General features: G+C 42.5%; 1 protein-coding gene across 4 annotated transcripts in view; it reads left to right on the forward strand.

Annotated features, from left to right (window-relative positions):
• TBP (TATA-box binding protein) overlaps positions 1–27,719 on the forward strand; it is a 336,509-nt gene that overhangs the window by 284,394 nt on the left and 24,396 nt on the right. For all 4 annotated transcript variants that reach the window (XM_085612033.1, XM_085612031.1, XM_085612032.1 and 1 more), the window contains one exon: positions 14,020–14,114. In XM_085612033.1, coding sequence (XP_085468159.1) covers positions 14,020–14,114 — 95 coding nt within the window. The remainder of the gene's footprint in view (positions 1–14,019; positions 14,115–27,719) is intronic.

Below are 27,719 nucleotides of genomic sequence, written 5' to 3' on the forward strand. Positions count from 1 at the left end.
GACTGTCTGGCCCTCTTGAAACTATGACCTAGAAGGAGATCTGATGTTTCATAATCTCTCTTATGGTCCCTTCGACCTAGAGTATCACCAAAACATCCAAGTGAAACTCTTCACCTTCTGCCTGTCTCTTGAAGTCAACCATATCATCTAGGTCAGGGACTTTTGGGTACCTTGTAAAAAACGGCGATATTGATGCAATCTCCATGGATTGAGCCCTGTGACTGTTTAGACTAGATTCTCCTAAAGACGCACTTTGATATAAAGGTCTTCTCAGACTTAATAGAACATACAATTGATATTTCCTCTTTATGCTGGTCCAATTACATTTCCTTTTGCTGTCTTACAAACGCCTTCAGTCGACGAGGGTTTTCATCGTAGACTTACTATTGTAACAGGCATTGTCAGTTTCTGGAATAGGCACCCTCTTCATCAGAAGAAGAAATGCAAGGCCACCCTAAACGCTGATTTATTGTGGGTTTGTTCATATTGATACCGTATCATGTATTGATCTTTGTCAAGCACAATGGGTAATTCTACTGCCTAATTGGCCTTTATTGGGATAGTCTTTCCCTTCTCATTCATTCGTTGCCTGCTTAAAACCCTCATTAAGGCACTGTCACTCGTGCTGGGTGACTCCGTATATGGCTTATCTATCCTTTAGGAAGAGTAACCCTGTCAGTTGGAAGGAAAATGCCCTGACTAAGACTGTAGTTAGAGCAGTGGTTGTTGATCTGTGTATTACCCTCTTTGATGCTTTCCTGAAGCCTGCTCAAATAGCACTTGCCAACTGATGTCACACCGTTTTGAGTTTCATCTTTAGGCCGGCAAGAGGGAGAGATGGCAGCCAAGTGGGTTTGGGATGCCTTCAGATATTAATAATACCCCTAGTTTCATAGTAACGTTTGAAGTTTTCTTCCATGTAGGGAGAATATGTTCCAATAGCCGCATGTATCTGTACCGATCTGTACACAACATTTAGCTACAGGCTTCATAATATTTAAGATATCTTCCCTCATTAAGTTCCCACGCTCTATGATATGACCTACTGCTCCTGGACAGAGTGGATAAGATTTTTCTGAAAAATGGTCTGAAAAAATTCCCAGAAGAAAGGACAGGGTCCAAACAGTGCCAGGTATAGATGTTATACAATTTCCTCTCTCAAAGTGCCATTTTACAAGTCCTCTTGATGCAAGAGTAGGACATTACTAAAATACTGGTAAGCAGAGTTAGGAACTCCCATGCATATTTCATCTTCTGTTTTAACTCCTTTTTGATGTGGAACGACACAACTCAATGTGGCTGTGACTCAAGAGTGTCAATGGATTTGGGGATGCACTCACCAGGGCTGGAGGGTAGGTTGCCTGAGCCATGGTATAGCCTTGCAATGGTCCTAGTATGCTTGTAGGAGGGTCTTTTGATGCTGGGTAAGGGGGAACGATTGTTTTTAGCTGCAAGGTCCGAGGATAAACAAGTTTACCTTACTAGGTTAATATACTACTATTTTATTATACTAACTCCACATGTATGTTGCTCTTCCGAGCACCTAACATTGTCAATGGTTAGAGTTATTTCGCTTTTTATTTCTGGAATTAACCTACCAAAGGAAAGGTTTTTTTTACTCTAGTTGCAGTGCATTACCAGGATCGATGTAGCTTTTAACTGCCAAGGTACATAAATATTGGGAGATATTAATTATTCCTGAGCTAAAACTTTTCCTTGGTTCTAAGTGAGATCTCAGAGTTGAAATTTGAATTGGTCAGTTTTGTGATTCAACATAAGCAGTTAATGTTGGATTATCCCTGGCCTCTGATATACCTCTGTAAAAAAACAAATGTCCAGATATTTTTATTTGGGTTTTTGTATCATTAGAGAAGTAAGTTAGCTTGGGAATCTGGGCCAACTTTTTCTGGATGACATTTTTAACAAGCATTTGCAATGCAATAGGTCCCGCATTTCGAGAATTTGAGCTATTGCCATTGTAAATGACTGTCTTTTATTTATCTGTTTTGAAAACCTGCAAGCGGTGCCTAAACACGCACTTTGTGCTTATAGTCCTTGCTTATGAACAGCAAGGCTGGCAGTAAGAGGCACGCAGTTACTACCAGCCTTGCTTCTCATAAGCAATGACTAGAAGTACAAATACCATTAGTAGCTTTGAAATGTGATAAAATAATATTATATTAATTCCAGATTAGGTTGTACTCTATGTGGAGCTGATGAAGGGAAATTTATAGGAGGTGTAATATAAATGAGATGTGGTAGGTGCAGTACAGCAAGCTGTGCCTAGATGTCCCTAGTTAGCAAGGCACCAGCACTGCTTGTCTAGGTGCAGTAGCATAAGCTGTGCCTAGAGGTCCCTAGTGAGCATCATAAACTTTGAAGATATGGTAAATCTACCCTACCCATAATGCATTGCATGCAAGACAGTACCACGAGTACATTCAAATAGTTATGGTCATGTATACAATTAGTAGCTTTGAAATGTGACAAAATAATTATTATATTAATTCCAAATTAGGTTGTACTCTATGTGGAACTGATGAAGGGAAATTTATATAAGGTCTAATATAAATGTGAGATGTGCTAGCAAGTAAAGTAATCCCTGCCAATCTAGTTTAGGACTAAGTGAGTGTCCTGTCTGAAGGCCTTTTAGAAAGTAGTGCCTTGAGGCTGTAATTAAAACCTAGGGCGTACCAACACATGTAACGGGGTGTCCTCATGGGAAGTTGGAAGAAGAGACAAGGCGGTACTAAAAAGGGACTACAAAGCCTAATGACCAATGAAAAGCCACCATTTACAAAGGACAGGGATAGGAGCCATTTAAAAAGATGGGTGGGAAGTAAGTGGAGCTTTACCCACATATCCTGAATACAGCATGTCTCGAAGAGACAGCGTAAGCGCTGCATCGACGATCCCTAAAAATGGATGTGTTGCAGTGATGTGATATTTCAGGAACCGTGAGACCTATGTACTTCATTTTGCTATCAAAACATAGATTTTGGGGGTCAAGTAGTCTTATAGAGACAGAAAATGACTCCTCAGAGCAACCCTCCTACCCTTTTCCAAAATGGCTATAATGATGTGTTTAGCCATCATATTGGTAATTTATCTTAATATTTTTGTTTCAAGTTTTCCATTGTTGAAAATTCTTAGTCATGAGTCAAGCTGGTGGTATCAGACGGTCTTTACCACTTGACAGAATTTTGCGAAACTACAAAATCTGAGGACTCCTTCAACAAAGAAAAATGTGTCATATGCCAAACCAATCCGAAAGGAAAGCTAACATCAACTGCGGCTGGTTAGAAGAGAGTTTGAGTTGCTGCAGAAATGCGGCAAGACGAAGATCACAAAAGATTGAAACTGATGGGGGAAAACAATCAGATACTTTCTCAACAAGTGCTACAAGTCCTATACAATGGAAAAAAGCCTGGGAAGAATTTGTCAAAAAACAGCATAAACCAGTGAATCACAACAAGAATAAGAGTCTTCTGAGAAAGCGACGATAACCAAACCAACTGCCCATCCACTTGGACGTTTAATGGCTACCCTTCGTCCACCTTCAACAACTGATCAGAAAGCAGATGATCTTCAATGTGTTATCTTTGGTTTAGCAAGAACATGGGCCAAAGGGATTGATGACCGAACAAAGTACCGAGTATGTGAGCCTCAAAGGACAAACCTGTTTTTTATCTGCAGCTAGTTTCTTCAAGGATGAAGTTTTCAGCCTAGTAGCTGATCTTAACAATGAGGTGAATGTATTTGCTGTAGATTTGTATGTCCACCAGAACTGTATGCGTGCGTGGGTACATACAAAAACATGAATGTACAATGAGCTCCCAGTAGCGCGGTAATCGCCAGCCTTCAGTTAAGTTTGCACTCTTTGAAAAAGCTTTAAAGTCACTTTTGAGTACTGGCTATGGATTCACACTCAGTGAGATCAGAGAAATAATGGTCAACCCTGATGAAATTGTATTGATGCATAATAATAAAATAAAGATCTTTCTAATGAGAATGTGCAATGGCAGAATTAGTTTTTGTCAGACTAACAAAAAGAATGAAACACTTATGATGATCTCAGCTTATTTGATTCCCGAAGTTCTTACTCCCAAAATAAGATCACAGGATGCAGTAAAATCAGCAGCAACCATTTTAGTAAACGTCCTGAACGATTTAGATTTTGGACTTAATGAGAAATTTTGTTATGCTCCAGACCTCTGCAAATAATGGGAGTCGACAAGAAAGCCTGATGTTGTCCTAACACTTTTTACATCATTGTTTAATATCAGCAAAGCAAAACTGTTACTAACTTAAGTCCTTGAGTTCGGACAGAAGTTAACAACATTGATGATGACTTTGAAGATAAAAGCGAAGAATTGGATAACAATCGCATGAACTGACATGCTCATGCTGTGCAAATGTACTGTCTCTTCCAAATCATGTTTTATGAATTTAATCCCAGCAGAAAGAAAACTTTGCTACACATGATGACTGCCCATCCCATAAATGACAAATGCAAAAGTAGAGAGCTAATCACTGCTCTTGATAATTTTGATTTTGAAGCCCGCTCATCTTTGTCTGGAACATCCAGCTCACTTGATACTGCCATGGTGCTTTTTCAAGACTGTACCAATGAAGTAGCTGCTGGAAAACAAGCTGTAGGCATAAACAAACAAAGCTGCAAACTCATAACCCAACTGCCTTGCCAACGTATGCGAAATCACTACAAGCCATCAACACATCCCTGTCTACCAGAAAGTTTCAAAGTGGTAGAGGATATGGATTTTCTTCTATCAGATACTGTGGTCCACAAAGCTCATTTAACTGAATTTATCATATCGCTTATTCAGTGCGGACTGAAGGATGAAGAACAGCCATTTCCTCCGTGGGCTGGAATTCATGCTCTTATCTCCCAGAATACCATCCATCTGAAGAAGGTTGGGTTTTAACCTGCAATATCATCTCCAGTCACAACCTATGCAACTGCATACACGCCTCTAAAACAAATTCCAAAATGTGTCTGCTCAGCTTGAAGACCATCCTATGCTGCCAATTTTCTGCGATGAAGGGGTTTTCCGTATTGTAGCTCACATTTTGATGAACAATCCAGTAGAATGTGATTATATTTATTCGGTGATGGGCGTTTTCCTCATTACAAAAGTTGCGTTGCAGTGTGGAGGAAGTTATCTCAGTGGATGTGGACTAGACAAAGCACTTATTGAGTCTGAAATATTTGGAGGCGAAACTGTCCAGTCAGCATTGAGCGGAACTCATTAATTTTGTAGGTTAAAAGGTATGCTCATCATACATGAGGCTATAGAAACATTGCATTGGAATGCTTTCTGGAACAAGAATGACAAATTAGGGTTTTCATTTCTTAACTCAGAAGTGATCAAGACACAGGGTGTACTTCATTCAAAAGACGTAATGCAAAGCCAGGCAATGTTCAAGGAACTCAGTTTAAAATCAGAAAACATGAAAACAAAATTTGTTGAGTTTGTCAAAGAATGTGAAGAAAAATCAGAACTTTGAAAGTACTGGGGAAACGTTTTGCACATGATAGCTGTAGTGAAAAACTTGGTACATGCTGATCAGGAAGGTGATTGGGAGATGCACGTGAAGACTGTAGAGTCACTGATTGCTGTGTTTCGCTAATTCAAATACATAAACTGCCTGATATATGGGTTCTGGTATTTGGAACGAGTGAAGAATCTAGAGATGGGAAAATCATACCTCTACAGAAAATTCATCCAAAGGCATTTTGTGGTGAAAGACAGAGGGAATGTTAAATGATGTGGCTCCATATACGAAACTTGAACGGATGTTCAAGAAATCTCAGAAAATCTCCAAAGGAATTGTTGGTCAGACACGTAAAAGTTAATATGTAGCTCAATGGCAGCTAGTTTACCATGAAGTCCTTTCTATTTGCAATGTGTTTAGAGAGATGGCAAATTCAAAATTAATGGGCCGTCCTGAAACTGTTCCTCACCATAAACTTGTGAGAAAGAGAGGGGAACATTTTTAAAAAATGTTGAGCGCCTTCTTCATTTCATGCAGCAGCAGGGAAACCTCTTTGAAATGACTGAGCCTGTGTGACTATACCACTTTGTTACCAAACAATATGTGGCCAACGAAATAAAGGCACGTCTACTTGCCGTCCTGGAATTTAGATCAAAACTATATTCAAAACGAAAGCAGCTGAGATTTGTATTGAAAGAGAAAAAGTTGTTTGACATAATCACTAAAGCTAAACTTCCATGCTTTAATTGCCATAGTAAGAGTTTCATCCAACCAGCCACTACAGTACAAGTTACACAAAATGACTTCTGCAAGCACATAGAGAGATGAATGTACCAAATAAAAGGGGTGAATTTATCAAGGACACTGTTGCATGATCTTCTTCCAACAAATGCATTATTTGATGGAGATGCTGCAACCAAACTAATGAAGCACAGACTCAAACAAGAGGTTGAAAAAATCCTTTTCACCTACAGAATTTAATTTCAAAATGGTGTCCTAATTGAAAACTGTTGATGTTGTGGACTGTCACAGTTGCGAATGGCCAAGAGGTCATCCATGCAATACTTCGGAGAAGTCATTCAGACTGTTATACAAGATATCAAAGTCAATGTGCACCTTGCAAGAACTGCACATTATCTTTAACAGTTATCTGTACTATCTTTCAAAGATTGTGAGACAGTCAGACGAATGTCTACAAGTGAAATCATTGACCTTGCCTGCATCAAAAATTCGACACCAGTACCTGTGCAACTTGGTAAATTCTGGTCAGCAACATTAAACAAGATGAACTTGAAGATGTTAACCTGCCAAAACATTGCTTATGCTTCAGTGAACACTGAATTTACCATTTTTGTAATTGGAATGATTGGCAATGAGGTGTTGGTGCCTGCAGAGAGAGAGATTCAAAAGGTACAGGCCATATTGTTGAAGAACATAAAAGCAAATTGGAGAAAACTGACCTTCGTGTTGTGCCACATGTTGAGTGGCCTGTTAAAAATGGTTCCAATTGAGTCATTGTACTGTCAAAGGACACAGATGTTATTATTGTGCTACTTAGATTTGTTCCAATGTTCATAAGGCAAGGATTGTCCGAATTATGGATACATTACGGTACAGGCGAAAAAAGACACTTAATCCTGCTTCATTTTCTGTACAAGAAACTTGACCCAGAGATCCCTAGTGTTCTTTTCCAGACACACATTCTTACGGGTGAGGACACTATGAGTAAATTGGAACAAAGCTTAGAGCTTTACCTGCAGAAGCTGTGAAGTTTCTAAAAGCTTTTACTGAGACCGAATAAGAATGTGACTTTAAAGACGTAGAAGAATAGTGTGTGTGTATTGGTCTGTCTGTCTCCAGTCCTGACCGGCACACATTTGACAATCTTCGGTACAGTGAGTTCAAGCAATCAGTCCTGCTAAGTGACTTTCAACCGTCCTATTCTGTGCGCGGACAATTTAAAAGAGCGTTCTACTAGATCAGAAGATCTGTAAATGTTTTGTATCCTGCATATGTAGAGAAAGATCTGTGTGAATTAGTTTGGAAAGATATTGATGGTGTGCTAAAACTTAGGAAGTTTCGAAGTCTGTACCAACAGAACTTACATGTACTTTCAAAACCTGTGCTACTAAAAGATGTCCCTAATGCACTGCATTTTAAATTGTATTTTACCTTGCTTTCTTTGCACACTGCTGTTGGGGGAAGGAGCTGTGTTCAATGCTCCGGGGGGGGGGACCGTCAAGCGCAGGCAGTAGAAAAACAGATCAGCGGTCTAGCTGCGACGGCTTCCCCGTTCGCCACACTTCATAAGGGGCGGATGACGCAGCCGCGCAGCGGGCGCGCCAAAGGTGCACCTAAGGGAAGCCCGTCCGCGCCTGACCTGGTCCAGAGACCAAAACCCCTGGTTTTGCCACAACAGGTAGACTCTTACACTGCCGAGCAATTGTACTACCTTAGAGAGACTGTTCATCATAAATGCTCTCACACAATTGCGCCGACCAGTATTAGCAATAAATGCCCTCAATGTTCCTTTGAATTAGGTTCCCCGATCACGACTTCAGTCGTTAAGACCCCATCTTGTCAATCTGTTTTTAAAATGTGCTTACTGAACTGTCGTTCGATGCCTAAGCACGCTATTGAACTCTGGTTACTGTTGGAAGATCAAGACCCAGATGCCCTTTCCTCACGGAAACTTGGCTCACCAACAAATCCGACCCGGTGCTGGTTCAAGCACTGCCCCCTGGATTCCTGATTCAGAGGCAAGACCAGGAATTAAGCAGAGGAGGGGGCCTGGCTATTATTTATAAAGACAAATTCAACTGTCGTGTTTCAGCTAGTTTGATCCCAGACTGTGAAAGTGTTTTCTTTGCTCTTGGTCTCTCTTCTACTTGTACCTTCTCTGGGGTCCTAATCAACCGTTCCCCAGGAACCATTGGTCACTTTAGTAGAGAACTACCAGAGGTGATAGCTAAGTCAGTCAGCTCCCTCCCCAATTTTTCTGTGTTGGGTCATCTAAACATCCACTTTGATGTTACATCCTCACCTGACGCAGAGGAGGTAATCGATAGTCTGGGTGCTCTATCTCTTAATTTGAAAGTGTCCGGTCCCACCCACCAAAAAGGCCATCTTCTTGACCCGATTTTTTCAAACATTAATAGTCTTGTTGTGGAAAAGCCCATTCCCCTACCGTGGTAAGACCATTAAATGGTCCCTTTCTTTTAGACCCGACAGGGTGGTAGTCAGCCACTGGAAAGGGTAAAAAGTGGAGCCGGAATTCGTCTAAACTTTCAACTGAGTCCTGGGCATCAATCCTCGATAATACCAAACTTGTGTCAGAAGATGACCTGGAAACCGCTAACAATAAATTTAACAACTGGCTGGACTCTTCGTTAAACCTGCTGGCTCCTAAAAAATGGATGACCAATAAAAAAGGCCCGAACAGTTTAACCTGGTACTCTCCCAAGCTCAGAGAGCTGAAACAAATATGTAAATGTCTGGAGAGAAGCTGGAGGAAAGACTTCTCCACCATCAAGAAAACCAAATATAGAGGAGCCACTAAAGCCTATAAGGCAGAAATTAGAAATGCCTAATCCTTGTACTATGAAAAAAAGAAAAAGATTATCTCTGCTTCTAACTCCCTCGGTGATATTTTTAAGATTGCGAAATCTCTCCTGAAACCCCCCGCGCCTCCCCTGCCATCTGATGACATTGTAGGACGTTGCAACAACTTGGCAAAGTACAGTTTTTTTAAAAATCGAAGATATCTATTCGACCTTTCCCCCTATACCAGTTTTTTTAAATACCCCCCTCTTGGAGGATCAACCCCGATTGCCAGATCTCCGACCTTGAGACAATCTATAACTCCCGCCCCCCCCCCCCCAGCCATCCTGGACCTTTATTAACATCTCATTTTCCTCTGGGCTCGTTCCCTCCCCCTGGAAACGAGCCATGGTCAAAGCTCTCTTAAAAAAAACTAATTTAGACCCAGAAGTATTCGCTAACTATTGGCTGATCTCGCTCCTGCCGGGGATTTCTAAAATTAGTGAAAAGTATGTCAACTCAGTGCTCTCCGCATTCTTGGAGAAGAACGAACGCTTTCACCCCTCTCAAACTGGTTTTAGACCCCAACAGGGCACGGAGACGGCCTTGTTAGCTGTAGTTTAAGAAGCCAGAAAAATTCTGGATGTCTGCGGTTCCGCGGCTATTGTCCTGCTCGAACATAGCGTGGCCTTCGACACCAACTACTGATCTCAAGACTTAGAGAGCTTGGATTTACTGGAACTGTACTCAAGTGACTAGTCCTTTTTGACTGACAGATCATTTCAGGTCTTTGAGGACAATTTTATTTCCGAAAGGAGGTTTCTGAGATGCGGGGTGCCTCAGGGTTCCTCCCTGAGCCCCATGCGCTTTTTAATGTTTATATGAGCCCCCTTGCCGTGGTGGGATTCAGATTGTCTCCTATGCTGATGACACTCAGCTGATTGTGTCTCTTAATCCATCTGACAATGCGGAGAGCAACCTGGCCAACTGCTTGGAAAGGGTCTCTTCCTCCTCCCCCCCCCCCCCCCCCCAAATATCAGCCTTGGTGTCTGGCTGGATCACAACCTTAATTTCAAGGAGCAGGCGCGCAGGGTGGCAGGTACTTGCTACAGTATCCTGAAAATGATTAGAAGAATCCTCCCCCAGCTGCCTTTCAATGCTAGGAGATTATTGATTCAAGCCTTGATTCTTTCTCGGCTTGATTACGCCAATGTGCTTTATTTAGGCTCCCCTTGTTCTACCATCAAAAAATTACAAACTGTACAAAATTGTGCAGCACGACTCCTCATGCAGGCCCATAATCAGGAATCCACAAAATCGCACATCAGCTCTCTGCACTGGCTTCTGGTTGCGGAAAGATTTCAGTTTAAGGCATTGTGCATTGCCCATAAGACTCTTTCGGCTAAAGCTCCACTAATTCTTCGTTCTGTCATCTCCCCCCTATCTCTCCAAAAGATCCCTGCGCTCTGGGAAGAAACATCTTGGAGTTATCCCCAAGATGAACAGAGTTCGGAGTGGTGGACGCCTGTTCTCATTTACTGCAGCGAAATGCTGGAACCAGCTACCAGATTATATACGGCTTAAGGTCAACTATCTCTCCTTTCGCAAACTCTTAAAACTTTTTTGTTCCCCTAAATGCTCGGTGGTAGCTCGGTGATTACTCTGCTTCTAGCGCTGGGAGGCCTTCTGGTAGCCATGCACTCTATAAATGTAAATTCATTCATTCATTCATATGCTCTTCTCAAATGTTCAGCATTCTGCAAATGCACCACGAGCGATTGCAGAAACAAAAAAATAAAGTGAACTATGAAAATGTGTCTAAAACAGGAGTGAAACTTTTTTTTTCTTCTTCATATTCAGATCATACACATTGTTTGATGTATACATAAAAGGTTTATAAGCCATTATTATTTGTTTCACTTCTATATGTCTCTTCCTCTATTCGGGCTGCCATTTGGAATGCCGGAATGGTTGCTCTGAGGAGTTATTTTCTGTCTCTCTTTAAGACTACTTGACCCCCAAAATCTATGTTGACACCAAAATGAAGTATATAGGTCTCATGGTTCCTGAAATATTACATCATCCCAGCAACCCATTAAAAAAAAATCTAGAAAAATTCGGCCCGGATCAGCAATGTCTATCCAAGCAAAATTACTTCTCTAATGAGCCAATATCACAAATCAAGAATGAAAATCTGTGGACACCAATTTTTTTTCAAGGAGGTAAATTAGGGTGCCGCTATCAGATAGGTAGGGGAACTCTTCTTAACGATTAAGGTAGTGTTGGGAGCGGGAAAGGGGGGGGGGGGGAAATCTACTAATCATGGCAGCAGTTTTCTTTCTAATTTGGCCTAGGAGGGCTTCCTGGTATGTTTTCTCCTGAAATTGTCATTTTACAGAAGGTGACTGGTTGGGGACCAGTATGTGACTGCCGATGGGTTTAGATACCGATCGTATGTCAGGAGAGGTAGCATTGGAGCTGTGTCAAAAGTCCTTGGACCTAAACCTGTGGAATTGGACCAATGTATGTACGGAGGAAAGCCATCTAGATGAGTTAGACTACACTTTCTATTTGCCTTTACACAGGTTATGTGCTTGAATTCACTACATCGGAGTGCAGACCTTAGTCACTTGATGTCTGCCACTAACCTGGAGAATTCCACAGTTTGAATATGCCTCTGTTGAAGCAGAGTGGGTTTTTAGTCAAAGGGAGCAGTGAAAATTATGGAAAAATTTAGAAAAAGACCTCATGCTAAGGTTACATTTATTGTTTCTCTAGCGGACTGTGGTCAAAACAATAAAAGACAGGAAGTATTTGCTGCGACAGCAGAAGTCTTTGTAAGGTGTTGAAGGGCTCTAAGCATATATTAAAATGTTTGTTGCTACCCAGGTTATTAGGTCTGAGTTTATTTTACTCATCCTTCTCGATAAATCTCGATTGAATCACAAACAGTAAGGCCCTAAGGAGGAGGGGCCTCTATCTACTTCCATATTCAGAATAGTCCTGGGCACAATTCTAGTTCAACTGACCTAATTGGTGTAATTTTGGGGATTTCAGGTTCTGCTTGTGATGGAAAATTCTGCTATTACCAGCCATTCACTGTAAAACTTTACTGCAAACGCACAGAAACAACTGAATGCAATTCTTTTGTGCAAAATGTATCGTTGTGTTAAATTGACACGAGGATGCAGTTCATGCTAAAATATTACGCTAAATGATGGATTGCATTCCATGTAACTATACGTAATTTTGTGGAATTGTACCAAAATTACCCATATTTACATGAAACCAAATTATGTGAATTTCGCACTCTAATTTGGTACGGAGTTCCCTCATAACTTAGTCTGCTTGGGAGTCCTGATATATATTCCATAGTAATCTGATAAACTAGGCTGGGAAGTTCATAGCCTGGTTCTCCAGGTCAAATTCTATTTCTTCATCAACTTTAAGTCTCCGCATTATCTATGACATCCTCACTATAATGGTAGTTTCAGGTGAGATGTCTGTCAGGTACGAAGTCCCTTTGATCTAGGTTTAGTCCACCATATAGAATAAACTTTTAGAAAAATGTTTTAATCCAATTTCAGTACTGCACTTGGACGGTTTGGCCCAGAAACATGCAAATCTTTACCAAAGAAGTTACTATTTTCCCCTTCTTTGTTAAGGTGGTCGTTTCAACTGAGACGGAGTTCGAAAACTTGTATACAGTTATCCTGGTATCTCATCTCCCCATGCACATTTGCTGATAGTAGCAATTGTATTGCCATACGGTTTTTCTTGTGTATTAAAAGTTCTTCTGAGATAATCCTATCCAAACCAGCATTCCTCAACACCTCTGCTATATCTTTTTCTGAAAAGATCATCTTTTCTCAATGTAGTATTCAGAAAACTTTCTGCTGTATGTTCTGATTCTTCTATTAACATACCAGCTAAACATCTTTTATGCCTTTCATTTGGTTGAATGTGAGCCTGGTCTTGATTTTACTTGCAAGATGTCTACTTGTGTCAATTTGCTTGAAAACGTTTTAATACAGTTTGATCATTTACTACTTTCTGGTTTATTCTAACTTTCTCAATTTCTTTCCACAAACTATTTTGCTTGGGGATATTTTCCAGATTGGAAACATTTTTCACTTGTATATCCTCTCCAGTTTTTATTCTTTTTCTGGTAGCTGTTATGTAGTTATTGCCTCATTTTATTTCCCTCCAAACTTCACCCTGTACCTTTTTGTTTATGCCCTCTTTTGTAACCTGCTTTTAGAAACCTTTATGTTGCCAGTACGTCTTGGGGAAGGCTTATGTGATGTCTTAGTGCAAAGAAAATGCTAACTGAATGTCGTAACTAAACGCAGCAAGAAGTGATATTTCTTTTTAACCTGTTTGCACTTTGAAAATCGGAAATGTTTTTTTTTTTTTTTTAAGAGTACTCAGAATATTGTTTTGCAAAGTTCAGGTAAATATAGATAGAGCAGATACATTAAGTTAGTATTTTGTAGTGTAATAAGAGTATGTGGAGACATGTTTCAATACTAATGCTATTTATAGCTATAAAGTGAGTGCACTTTTATACTTACAAACTCTATTAAAGTAAAAACATATGTCCCAAAGTTGTGTTGGAATTGTATAAATGCAGAAAAAATTAAACTAATGTTTAACATAAAAGGGCATGTATAGTTATGCATTTTTTTTTTATACAACAGATGCTCACCACTTGCTTGACCCTTCGCACACTTGCCTTAGCACACTTGCATGCAACCATACCATTCTGTGGATGTAAGGTTGCCCACAGAGGAGTGGACTGAACATGACAACATGAAAGAAAGATATTTTATTTGACTGCTTACTGAATTTGCCACAAGATTTATGGCAGGACCTAACTCCAAGGATTCTAAGCTGATAAGACTAACCAAACATATGCATACCATTTTAGCTAAGACTAATGGCCATTTTTTTTCTTCACAGTTATGAGCCAGAGTTGTTTCCTGGGTTAATCTACAGGATGATCAAACCAAGGATTGTCCTTCTTATTTTTGTTTCTGGAAAGGTTGTATTAACTGGTAAGTTTTCTACAAATACAATGTTGTTTATAGTGCTTTTATTGGAGACGTTTCTGCATTTATGTTCCATTCAGTGTTTTACTTGCATATCATTTTTTTTAAATTTTACTAATTAACTTTCGTTATTCCATTCCACCAATGCAATATTAGTCAAACTTTCTTCATAACATGTTTGCCTTACATAAAATCATAGAGCGATACATATATAGAAGAAAAAAACACAAAGATGCCCTTGAGGGGTGATAATGATTGTGTCAGATGTTCAAGATAGTCATAACATTACCAGTACACTTCATTTGTTTATAATACACTATCACATTGAGAAAATTGCCACACTCAAATAAACCTCCCCCTTAATAAAACCCCACGTATGAAACATGAGTGAGAATGCAAAATCGTATCCTGTGTATGTGAGTAGGTAGGTTGGGAGTGTTACATTTGAGATTCCTCAACTTCAAAAAGAGTCCTGTATCTCTCAAAAGGATTAATATTAAAAGAGGTGTAATTCCCTCGTACGAGTAGGGCAATCTGTAAGTGAGAGACCTTCGAAAAGAAAAGACCAATCGCCCCATTGATATTCAACATTTTTATAATTATCTGTGAAGACATCAGTTATACATTTAATTGTAAGAGCTTGCCACAGTTTTGCAAGCCAGCGATGGTGCAGTGTTTTCCTCCATGCTTCTACAATAGCCATTTTAGCGGCTCCGAGACATAGCCACAAAATAAAATCATTTGCGGATGTCCGATGTTTCAATATCTCATTTCGCAAACCCAATAGGGCAAATCCAAGTGTGGTTGGGAAGAGGGTACCCCAATATGATTTTAATTTTAATTTGTGCTAAAATTTCCTCCCAGAATGGTTTAATAATCTGACAATCCCACTTTCTATGCCGAAAGTCAACCAATAATCCACATCCCCTCCAGCAAGATCTGTTGAATTAGAATGATATATTTTACATTTGGAGAGGTATATCTACTAGTCAAACACTTTGTAATGTGTTTCCCTCAGTTCTGGGGAATGGTTAAATCTGGGGATGTCTTTCCATAGTTTTTGCTACTGATTGTCTGAGACGGGCTCATCTAATAGTCCTGCCCAAAACTGCATATGTTGGAGTTTAGTCTTAGGAAGGGTATTAAGCATATGAGCATAAAGAAAGGAGATGGAGCCTTTCATCCCCTCTGCACGGAGTAAAGAATTTTCCATGTGCAAGAGATCTTTAGTAGCTGCAAGGCGTATATCGGGGCGGAGCACCCAGTGTTTTAAATACATATAGTGATGTCTCTTCGAAGCTGCCTACCCGAAATTTTGCTGACAAAGTTCAAATGTGATGATGTCCCACCCATGGAACAGATCTGAGATCATTAAACATCCACCTTTCCTCCAAGAATCAAAAGGGCCTGTGTTAAGTGCTGGTGGAAATGCAGGGTTGAAGTGTATCAGAGTGCATGGGGAGGGAAACGTTGTCCATCCTTGTCACTAAAACCCATACTCGAAGGGTTGTTTGAATGGTGTGGTCAGATATGCATTAGGGGGTCTATCTGCTTTGGGCTTCAGTAACAGGTCCCATATGTAATGTTGAGCCACTGCTCTATCCTCATGGAGCCAATGTTTATGCGACTCTCTCATGGCCTATTCCGATATCACTCATAGTTGCGCTGCCTTATAATACAGAGAAAAGTCAGGCCAACTGACTCTTTGGGAAGTTGTAAGTGTTTACTTGGAGACGTGCTCAACGGTTTTGCCTTATAAATTGAATTGTCAACGATTTAATTTCTGAGAAAGATTCTTTAGGGAGCTCTATCAGGAGACCTTGAAAAGATATAGGACATGTGGAAGGACTCATTTTGATTGTATTGATACATCCAACCAGGAAAGATACAAAGGGGTCCAACGTTTAAGGTCAATTTCAAGTTGTCTAAGTAATGGAGGATGATTAGCACGGTAGATTGAAGAAATTTGAGAGGTAATTTTAAATTCCTAGATAGATGATATCCTTTTCAGCCCACTTGAAGGGTATTGATGTACGAGGCATATGAGCTGTAGATCATATGCTTGTGCATAGTCCGCCATCTAGTGTTGGGTTCGGATGTTTACACTTTGTTTTTCTTCGAAGAAGTCTTTCCAGTCACAAGGTAGGTGACTCCTCCCTTAGGTGATAGTGCGCATGGATACCAACTCCATTGTTAGATTGTTTTTTCCCGCCATCGGGTTCGGATGTGAATTGTTGCACTCTGGTTATGCACCGTTCCTTCGGGCCACCTTCGATGCGCGATCCACTGCCCTTGACAGTATTTTTTATGGATCGCATTTCCCACTCTCAGCGTATCGTTTTGCACTAGAAAATCTTCGATTGGAACATTTGTGGATGGCCGTTGGACATACCCGTGCCGGGATCGGTTGCATCTGATGGAACGGACTCCATTCAAATTATGTCCAGGGTGTAGTGCTAAGTTCCCGCGCACCGACTTGCACGAAGTGTGCAACCTTTGCCTATCCCCGGAACACGACGAGAGACTGCGACGCGTGTGTGTCATTTCGATCGAAGAAAACCATCCATGATCGTAGAGTTCGACGTCACGAAATGTACCAGCAAAGCGGCCCGCTGCCGAACCTCCTTGCAGAAGAGTCGGATAACAATGAATCGCAAGCGCAGGAAGCTGAGATAGAGGAGGAGCACGTCTCTGTATCCGACGCTGACTAAAGAGCCTTCGTTCCCCTATCATCTCCTTTACAAGAAAAAGGCTCCAGTTCGTCCTCTGCCATCGGGCCAAGGTCGGCACCGAGAAAAAAGTTTTGTCCCCGCCTTCAGGCTTGTGCCAAAACACAGACATCAGCCTTCCGGCTCGGGCTCGACCTGTTAACGCGCCGGTGCCGACCCGCAACCTTCGGTGTGGAAACCGAAACACCTTCTGGTCTCTGTTCCGCCGCTGTGGAATCTAAATCTTTGGAGCCGAAAAATTTGGAGACAAAACTTTCAACACCAAAACCGACATCTAAAGACAGTACAGCGACTAAAGCGTCTCGGGCAGAAAATCCACCGGATCCGAAACAAAGAAATCGCGATCCACCCGGAGACTGGACACAATCATGCCAAACTTCCGGAAAAAGTGAAAATGGGCTCAGAGGACTACCACATTCCTTTAAAACAGAAAAATGTGGCTATTGACCCTTCTCTTTACATTTCTGAAGACCCTCTTTTTTTCACCTGCACATTCCCGTACACCTCTTTTTTTCACCTGCGCATTCCCGTACACCACCCTCACCTGACCCACAAGATTCAGGGGATGATGATGATGCCAATGCACCACAAGATGTCCCACAGGATCCTGATCCATGGGATCATTATAGTGTCCCTCAACCTGATAATGACCCTGATTTGTATCCATCTAGACCTTCCCCTCCAGATGATATTGGGTACATTAAGCTCCTTAATAGGGCTGCAGAATACCATGGGGTAGAGCTCCATAAGGAGAGTCTAGAGGAGTATTTTATATTGGAGACCCTTAGTTAATCTCAAAGGGCTACCCAAACCCTACCGATGCTAAAGGCCCTGCTTAAACATACTGAGGATATCTTTCAGGACCCTGTTAAAGCTAGGATCATCACTCCCAGGGTAGAGAAGAAATACAGGGCTGCACCTAATGACCCAGTCTACATCAAAGGCGAGTTACCTTTAGAATCTTTGATTGTTTCTAATGCTTGTAAGAGGGCTAACTCCCAAACCACAGGGAAAGCCCCGCCTCCTGATAGAGTCCAAATTATTGGATGCTTCTGGTAAACGGATAGCATCACAAGCGGCTAATAGTTGGCGCATTGCCAACACCCAGGCGTTGCTGGCAAGATATGCTAGAGCTCATTATGATGAACTCCCGAAGCTCATTGAGTTCCTTCCTGATGAGCATAAAGCTAAAGCCAGCGACCTTATTCAAGAGGGTAAATCAGTAACCAATACCTCGATCAGATGTGCCTTAGATCAGGCAGATAATGCGGTTCGGGCAGTGAACACTAGTGTACTGCTCCTTAGACATGCTTGGTTAAGGATTTCTGGGTTTAAACCTGAGGTGCAAGCCTCTATCCTTAATCAACCTTTTGATACGCAACATCTCTTTGGCGCAGCTGTTGATGCTTGTTAGGAAAAGATGAAAAACAACACAGAGGTTGCTAAGTCCACGGGGCCTTACAAGCACCTTCCAACAGCAGTTCCTTTCGTCGCTCATTCTACAGGGGCGGCTCCAAAAACCTCTCTACAGACAATGCCGCCGCCTCTTACAAGGGCAACAATCATTCGACCTCTTCAAGAGGTTATTTTCAAGGAGGACATAGAGGAAATAACGGCAGGGGAAGAGGCAGAGGTAATTCAACACGCACCGCCCCTGCCTACAACAACAAACAATAACTTATTTCCCATACCCCCAATCATTCCACTGCTATCGGGGGACGTCTTTCACAATTTCTACCCATTTGGAATACGATTACATCTGACAAATGGGTTAATCTGGTTATTGTCTGGAACTTACAAGCACTCCACCCAATATTCCTCCAAGGTCACACCTCATGTCACAAGAACTTCTTACGCTTCTAAAGCAAGAATTTCTTTCGTTATTTCAAAAAGACACAATAGAACCAGTCGCTTTCTAATATCAAGGAACAGGAGTGTACTCCCTCTGCTTTCTAATTCCCAAAAAGGACGGCTCTCTCAGGCCCATATTGAACCTCAGAGAACTCAATCTCTACATTCAATCAGACCATTTTCACATTGTTACACTACAACAAGGGCTTCCTCTCCTTCAGCACGGTGACTTTCTATCCACTCTGGATCTAAATGATGCCTATTTTTATATACCAATACACCATTACCACCGCAAATACCTACGGTTTGTGGTAGCTGATGCTCCGTGGCGAACCCTTGCTCCACTTTCCGGATCGGCGTTCCGCCGCATTGTGGTCCCACTCAGCCAAACTATTCCTCTGCCTGAACAGTTGCTGACTCTCAGAAGCTGAATTGCACCCTTCTCAGAGATGCGAGCCGTGACATCCTGGCCTTCCTATCCCCCTTGATGGCACCCAGGGAGCTGCAAGACCACGCCCGGTGCTGAAGGAGGTGTTCCGCATAGCAGCCTGACCGCCATTCCCCAGTTCTCCATTCCACACAGGAGACGGGATTGAGCTTGCGCTTTGGACGGGGAATCGAGTATCCCGAACCGAGTCCCAGCGAGCGGACACGCTGGACAAGATGGCGCCTCGGGACTCCAGTGACCTCCTTTGAGCAGATGGTGAGTGGGGATTCTGTGTAATACCCTAACGGCCCATAACTATCTCTGGAGGTGGACTGGGCTTGCCCCTGTTACCATAGGGCTTTTTCCTTTCATGAGACACATACTGATTCCAGGCTGTGCCCGACTCCAACATGGCGCCCATGCCGCTTTTGCTTTGGGCAGGACTTTTTGGCTCTCTCCAACTGGTGACCTCCTCCCTGGATCATCATGGAGTCTCCAGGTGGACCATAATCTCTATCCAGGGAACTGGGCTGTCCTTAACAAAAAGGGACTTGAATAACACTCTGCGCCTGACCCTAAAATGGCTGCCACTGATCCCACCTAGTCGAGGACAAGTCTCGTGGTTGAAAACCCCAAGCCTCAGTCACGGTGATCAACAACCTCGACCTACCTGACTTAAAGAGGGCAGCCAAGCTACATATCCTCTTCTTTAACCCCCCCCCCCTCGCCATCTCCACTCACCTGCACATGGACTCAAGTCTTTCGTTCGCCTCCTGATCCTCACCCTAAGCCGGAGGAGTCCGAACCGCATGGCCGATCCCTGGTGGAGGGGAGACTGGCTGTGGCACACCGCTTTGGCCATCACCTACCCAGCTGGTCTTCGGACATTTGTCTTGTCTTATCCTCCACTGCTGTCTCCTTCCTTTGGACTCCCAACTCTCCCTGGTCTGTTTGGATCCGGACTGTCGTTTTCCCTAATAACTCCTGTATTGAATATGTATTCATTCAGTTATTAATGTGAAATCTCTGTAATTTGTAACACACTGTTTCCTTATGTAAAGCGCTCTGAAACCTCCGGGTCTAGCCAGCGCTATATAAAACTCAAATAAATAAAAACAAAGTTAAATTAAAAAAACTTCATCAATTCAAGGTCCTAACAATTGTTCCCAGGGTTTTCACAAAATGCTTGGCAGTAGTCGCAGCCCACCTCACGTCTTCCCCTACTTAGACGACTGGCTTATAAAGGCCAGTTCACACAACAGTTACCTGCGACACACAGAGAAAATTGCAACTCCTTCACCAACTAGGGTTCACACTAAACCAGACCAAATCCCATCTCCATCCCTCCATGTCTCAAGACTACAAGACTATCTAGGAGCTACCATAGACACACACAGCTGTTGCATATCCAACTCCAGCCAGACTCCGGACGTTTCAGAACGCACTGTCGCAGTTTCAGCCTCAACACTCCTTACTGGCTCGAATGTTCATTCAATTACTAGGAATGATGGCGGCATGCATTTTCATAGTTCCCTAAGCAAGACTTCAGATGCGTCCCCTGCAGGAATGCTTAGCATTTCAGTGGAACCAGGCTCAGGGTTAGTTATCAGGTCTAGTGTTGGTAGATGGCCGCACCCATCGCTCTTTGCAGTGGTAAAACACACAAAACCTGTTAAAAGGGCGGCCCTTCAGCGACCCGGTTCCACAGATAATTAATGGTTGCACTTTATATCCTGATTTGTGTGTCTATGACCGAGAGTGTGGCATAAGTAGAGGTCTCTCGTGATACCCAAAGAAAGATGTTGAGATAGAGCATGTGTTTTTCTAGAGCCAATAGATAATGGTAGGTGCAAACAGACACTTCTAGGTTAAATAACGTTTACTGGTTGCTACCTGCCTCTTATCCCCGTCGTCTTCCTCCTTATCCCTGTTCCCAATGTAGGGGGAGGAAAGGGGTAGAAACAATTCCCTCTACCCGTAACCACATAGGTAGATCATTCAGAACCCTTGGCGTTCTCTCTGGTTGTGCACTGTTTGGTTCATGTTTTACTCCTGCTCCTTAATGATATCTAGTGTCCCTGGACCATCAAATGTGCTGAAACTCTTTGATGTGGGCAAACAAGAACTGGATTCCCTGTTGGAGCTGTATCCTGGCACACCCCCACACACATTTTCAAAGTACAACAAAGTGTTCATATTGTTGCGTACCTATAAAACCTATTTTTTGCTTCCATGTTGTCGAAAGTGGATTCACTGTGCCACATACTAGAACAAATTAATTAATACAGAGATTTTATAGAGCTCACGACTAACCTAAGTGTCCCGGCGCTAGGGCTTATGGTACATGTTAATGCCCACAGAAGAAACCACTGGTAAGCAGAAGAGAGCCAAGTTCTTAGCCTCCTGCGAAATACCTCCTACAAAGGAAGCATCTGGCGGTCCAAACAAAGCGGATTCCAAGCTTTGGCTACTAAGAATGAAAATGTTTTACCACCCCTCCTCACACGCATAATGCCAGGCACTGCCAGCAAACCTGCGGACGATGACCGCAAAGCTCTAGTGGGACGGTAAGGGGGGAATCTGTCGGCGAATGTAGTAATGACATCTGTGGCCAGGATGTAGTTTCAAGAAGATTTATTAAGTTGTAGTTAGAAGTTATTGAGTTAATGTGATGCAGCCCCACCAGGAGCAGTCTGCCTGCTGCTCAGCCCATACTACAACTGTCACACTCCAGTATCCATGCGCCCAAACATTCCATTCATGTCCATATCACCAACATTCCATGCCTCACATTCACACCGTCAGAGCAGCTAGGGAGAAAGCAACAAGATAAATAAAATACAGGTTACTACAGCGAGTTAACCTGGGCTGGATTGAAACAATGCCCGATGGACCAAAGAAAGATTTGAAAGTAATCCGCTTCTTGATAGGCAGCCAATGTAAAGATTTTAGAAAGGGGGAGATCAATGCCTGTCAAGGAAGTTGCAGGATGAGCTGGATAGCAGCATTTTGCACCACTTGTAGATGTCCTAGCAAAGCCTTGGATGCCCTTAACTTGAGTGTTATCATAGTCCAACCGAGAAGTGATAAAGGAATCATTGTTTATGATGGAGATACAAACATTTCTTAAGGGTGAAAAGTAGCTCAAAACGCGTGCCAACCACAGCAGAAATCTGAGGTTGCATAGAGAGTTGGTTATTTCATTTAACTCCCGATTCTTTTGCCAGTAACGCAGGAGGGGGAGCCAGCAAAGCAGAAGACAAAGCAGCTTCCCACCAGTTAACCGAATGTGAGTCAAAGAGAATAATTTCTGTTTTCTCTGAAGTACATTTTAGCTGGCTGCTCTGCATCCATTCAAAGACCACCAACATACAATCAGTAAAAGACTTTTCGACAGAGCAGTAAGACCCCTCGGAGGAGAAGAGCAACTGGGTATCATCCGCGTAAAGAATACTTTTGCAGCCGTACAACTCCACCAATGTAGCCAGCAGGGACAATAAGACATTAAATAGAGTCGGGCTCCGAGAACAACACTGGCCCTCCCTGCATTAACACTTTAACAGCGGGAGTAAAATGTGCAGCCCATATAAACTGTCCTCTGGAATCAAAAGATTTCAGCCGATCCCACACCAAGCCACTGGCCCCCAGCTTGGTTGAGGTTTTGTAAAAGAATCATGTGAGGGACAGTATCAAACGCTGCAGATAGAGCTAGTAAAATCAGCACAGCATTTTTGGCTTGATCCAGAGACACCTGATATGGTCTGATATTTCTAGTAACTCTGTGACTCGGACGTAATTATGATTGACTAGGATGCAGCAGCTTACCCTGCTCTAAGTAGTCTGAATGTTGGATATTGACCCGTTCTACCAGCATTTTAGTCAAAGCTGGTAACAAAGAGCAGGGCCTGTAGTTGATAGATGTTTGGATTTAAAGAGGGTGTAAGAACAATATTCTTGTTTTTCTTCTTATTTTTATGTAATTCCTTTCTTGTTATAAAAGGAGAGAGGTGTCCTATCCTTACTTAAATGATGTCATTAGATTCTCTGTTGGAACTGTGAGGTCACTCGGCCCCAAGTGCACAGAGTGATTGGAGGCTGTTGCTGCCTCAGTTTCTCTTCAAAGTAACCCCCTTTGATTGTAATGTCTTGTCTACTATAAAATACGAATTGCTGGAGCTATACCTGCACTTAATTTACATTGGTATTCCATTTCCCCTACCCGAAAAAGGGATTTACCCCAGTCCTTGCCTGTAGTAAATCTGACAATTTCTAGGCTGGGGAAAGGTTGATATATCTGTGAATGGTCACGCACTGATGTGTTGGGTGTTAAACTGTTCCAGGCTGAACAAGCCTTAAACTCGACCTCGCCATATTGCTTCCCACATCCTATATTTTTATGGGGTAATATGTGGGAGATAAATGATTGTGTGATCCTCTTTTTCTGAAAGCCTTGCATGTGCTCTGCATACTCCTGCCATTTAGTGTTGGGATTGGATGTGTAAAACTTGCTTTTCTTTGAATAAGTCTTCGTTTCACAAGGATAGTGACTCCTCCCTTGATTAGTAATGCGCATGGGCATTGACCGCATAGTTGAATTGTTTTTCTGGGTCGGACATGCTTTACCGGGGCTCTGAGTCAACGCACATTGCGGTCTTCATTGTTTCCTATGAAGTTCTCCATTCCCATTTACGTTTGAAGAATACTTTGGCGCACCAGTGTTTTCTCCATACCATAGTGAACTTACCATCTGAACCTCGTAGTCTGTTTGTCAACCTCCCTCTCAGGCCTCTTTCATGGAGTCTCACACTTCAGAATGTTAGAACAGTCCTGGAGAAGACCACTTTTCTTTACTGCCCACCGTGCCATTCGAAGTACTTGTGGGCAGATCAACATGCAGTCTGCAGCCTCTGCCTGGCCCCAGAGAATAAAGCAGCATCGCGCTCCTCTTGCCTTCCTATTGAAAGACAATTCGGAATAGCCGTTACCGTCAACTAGGTCGGGCACTATGGAGCAAAATAGAGACGATGATGCATACTCCTGACCTCTTTGGAGGCACAGCCTTCTTGGACTCCACTGCCTCCCAGCCATGGCAGGCACCGATCATAGGCTTTGGAGCCTGCCTTAGCGACAACAGCTTCATCTGAGCTCTCTGGTAACTCAACGTCCTCTCCGAAGGACACTTCAAAGCTGAAATAATGGTTGATGTTGAAGACCACCTCGAAGACGAAACAGACTTTGGCGTCAAGTCGCCAGACCATGGCATACTCCAAAGACCACAAGCTACCAATCTTACAACATGTATAGGAGAAGTTGGACTTCAGGCAGCTGTTTATCCATCCTTACATGGTGCACGATCATTGCAAAACCCCCAGCATGTGTGCAGGAAACTCCCCTTGCAAGAAGTAGTTCACTTTTGAAGAGCAACTGGTGTTGGAACCCCCACTGCCTTCAAAGCTGGAAACACATCAAGAAAGGGACGCCAGCTCACTGCCCCCAAGACCAGCTCTTCCAACTCTTCCTCCTCCTGCACCTCCTCCACCACCACCACCACCACCACCACCAGGTCTCCCACCTTCTTTCCCAGGTGGGTATATACATTTATCTTAAGGAGATGGTGGCCCTCCAAAAAACAGAAGAGGGTCCCTGAGGAAAAATAATAATAAAAAAATAGATAGATAGATAGATAGATAGATAGATTCACTTAAAAAACCATAGGTTTCACACGTTATAGTTAGCTGGACATTTCACTCGTAAAAAACCAATGAAATTCTCCCGTTATAGTTAGTTCAGATAACTATAACTTGCGCGCCTGCAATCCACTGCTGATGACGTCACATATTACATCACTCATGACATGGTCAGTGGCATCACTCATGACATGGTCAGTGGCATCACTCATGACATGGTCAGTGGCATCACTCATGACATCATCCTTGTGATAGAGTGGCGGTCGCGCGAGTTATAGTTATCTGAACTAACTATAACGGGGGAATTTCATTGGTTTTTTACGAGTGAAATGTCCAGCTAACTATAACGTGTGTGAAACCTATGGTTTTTTAAGTGAATTTGTACGGTTTTTTTAAATGCTAAGTTATGTATGTATTATTATATTTTTTAAATATTTATTTTACAATAAACTACGTATGTATATAGTTATAGATTGACTGTATCCTGTAATATGGAATGGCTCGTTTAAAATGTTTTTTTTTTTTTTGTTTTCCACCGTGCGCGCACCCCGCGATTTTAAAAAAAAATTTAAAAAAAAAACGTTCTGCCTTCGGGGTCCTTCAGGGACCCCCTGACAAAGGCTGGGGGTCAAACTCTCTACCCTGCCCCCTTTTCACGTTCGCCACCTTCCTTTTTCCCTGTCGCACACAAAACAAACAAAATGGCGGCCGACACTTCCTGATTTCGACCGATTCGAACGTTGACTGACATGTAACCACCAATCAGAATTACGCTCGCGCACGTTAGGGTGCGCGCCTATAGATATTTATGTACTTCTAACTGCAATTTTCTCAGGAACTACTGAACAGATTGACTCCATATATGACAAAGGCACATGCCTGACCGGAGGACTACCTCTCTGCCAAATTTCAAGTAATTCTGTTAAGCCGTTCAGGCTGTACCTTCGACTAAAGGGCCTATAGGGAAAACGCGTTTTGGGACCCCCCTTTTTTCTCGGCCCCCGCTTGACTAATCACCCGAGACTTTCAGGGTAGGAGCTGAGCGGAGCGCCCCATTAGTTTTGAAAATTTTGCGAGGATTCGTCAACCGGCGCCAAAGTTATTCAAAATAGAATTTTCAGATTTCCTATGGAAACACGGTCCTAACTAGAACTATCTACTGGTGACCGCCAGTAGATTATGAATATATGAATATATATATATATATATATATATTTTGCTGCTTCGAAACACCAGTCAGGTGCACTCGCAGGCGGGTGCTTCTTCGTGCGGGGGTGTACCCGCATTCAAATATTGCTGCAACTCTCCTTCTCACATTCACCATCCACTAGAGAAAGACAGCACTCGCGGGGGCCGTTTCCAAAGTTTATTCACTGGAAACTGTCACGTAAACAAACAGACGCGTTTCGGTAACAACCTTCATCTATGTTTACCGAAGCGCCCGCCCGCCATGATTTTAAATCGTCATGTAATTCATAAACATCGATGAGGGACCAACGTCAATCACGTAGTCTCCAACATTTCCTCCCCAATGTCAGCGCCATCTTAGAATGTCAGATTACCAACATGCCAGGGTGTATATACTCTCGCAAATGCGCGCAAATCCACTAAATATAGGGATTGAAAAATTAATCAATGTACATTAATAAAGCCCTGAATGGGCATACACCTGGAGGAACTCTCCAACAGAAACCATGGCTAGGGCTGCCTACTACATTCTCTATACATTAATAAGTCAATAGCAAAAATGCTAGAAAAATTACTGAGTGGGTGAGCAACTACTAAGTCTATACATCTAGAGATACTATATACAATATACAATGTTTCTACAGGAAGCAACCAAAGCAAAGTAACAAGTCATCTACTCTGGTTCAAATACAAAGCGAAATCTGCATACATACAAATATACATATAAACAATATATATACACACACTATATATACAACTGCAAAATCCAGTGTCATCAGGCTATGTGGTAGAGTGAAGGGAGGGGAAGGAAAAATGTTGAACTTCATTCCCCTAGGTGAACAGCCAACTCTTCACTACCATTGAGACCCCATGGTGTTTTAGTTTGAAGATCGATAATGTACCGTGACTCCAATCTCTGGAGTTTAAGTATCCTGTCACCCCCTCTAGGATTCAACGGTACATGGTCCAAACAAAAGTAGCTCAACTCATCTCGATTACGATTATGAGTTTTGTCAAAATGACGTGCTACGGGGTAGGTCGCGTCTCCTTTACTGATCGCGATTATAACTAGACATCACAAGTCTATACACCTCGATTGCACATTGTGATGGATTGGTGGCAATGGAATCTTTTCTTAAGAAACGTCCTTTGAAGTACCTAGAACACAATGAACTGCTAATAGACTTTGCCAGATTTTGTCTTACTAATAACATCTTTTTGTTTCATACACAACTGTATAGACAGATCTCGGGAACGGCCATGGGTACCTGCTTCGCCCCCAGCTATGCGAACCTGTTCGTAGGCTGGTGGGAGGAGCCGGTAGCCTGGGGTACTTCTAACACACAGTAGACAGAACAGGTTGTCGTGTGGTACCGTTACATTGATGACTTGTTCATCGTGTGGAACGGTTCACTCGACACGGCCAGAGACTACATAGAGGTTTTGAATAACAACGAAGTGAATCTAGAATTTACGGGGGAGATAGATGCTATCTCTGTGAATTATTTGGATGTCAACATCTATGTCGAAGAAGGACAGTTGAAAACCAAACTTTTCCGCAAAGAGACTGCGGGAAATTCTGTCCTGCATGCCTCGAGCAGCCACCCCAGTAATTTGGTCAGGAGCATCCCCTATGGGGAATTGCTCCGCATAAAAAGGAACAGTTCAGATGATAAAGAGTTTCAAGAGGCAGCCAACAATAGCATTAGACGTTTCGAAGCCCGAGGCT

This window comes from Triturus cristatus, chromosome 6 (assembly GCF_964204655.1).
Source record: "Triturus cristatus chromosome 6, aTriCri1.1, whole genome shotgun sequence".
Taxonomy (NCBI): domain Eukaryota; kingdom Metazoa; phylum Chordata; class Amphibia; order Caudata; family Salamandridae; genus Triturus; species Triturus cristatus.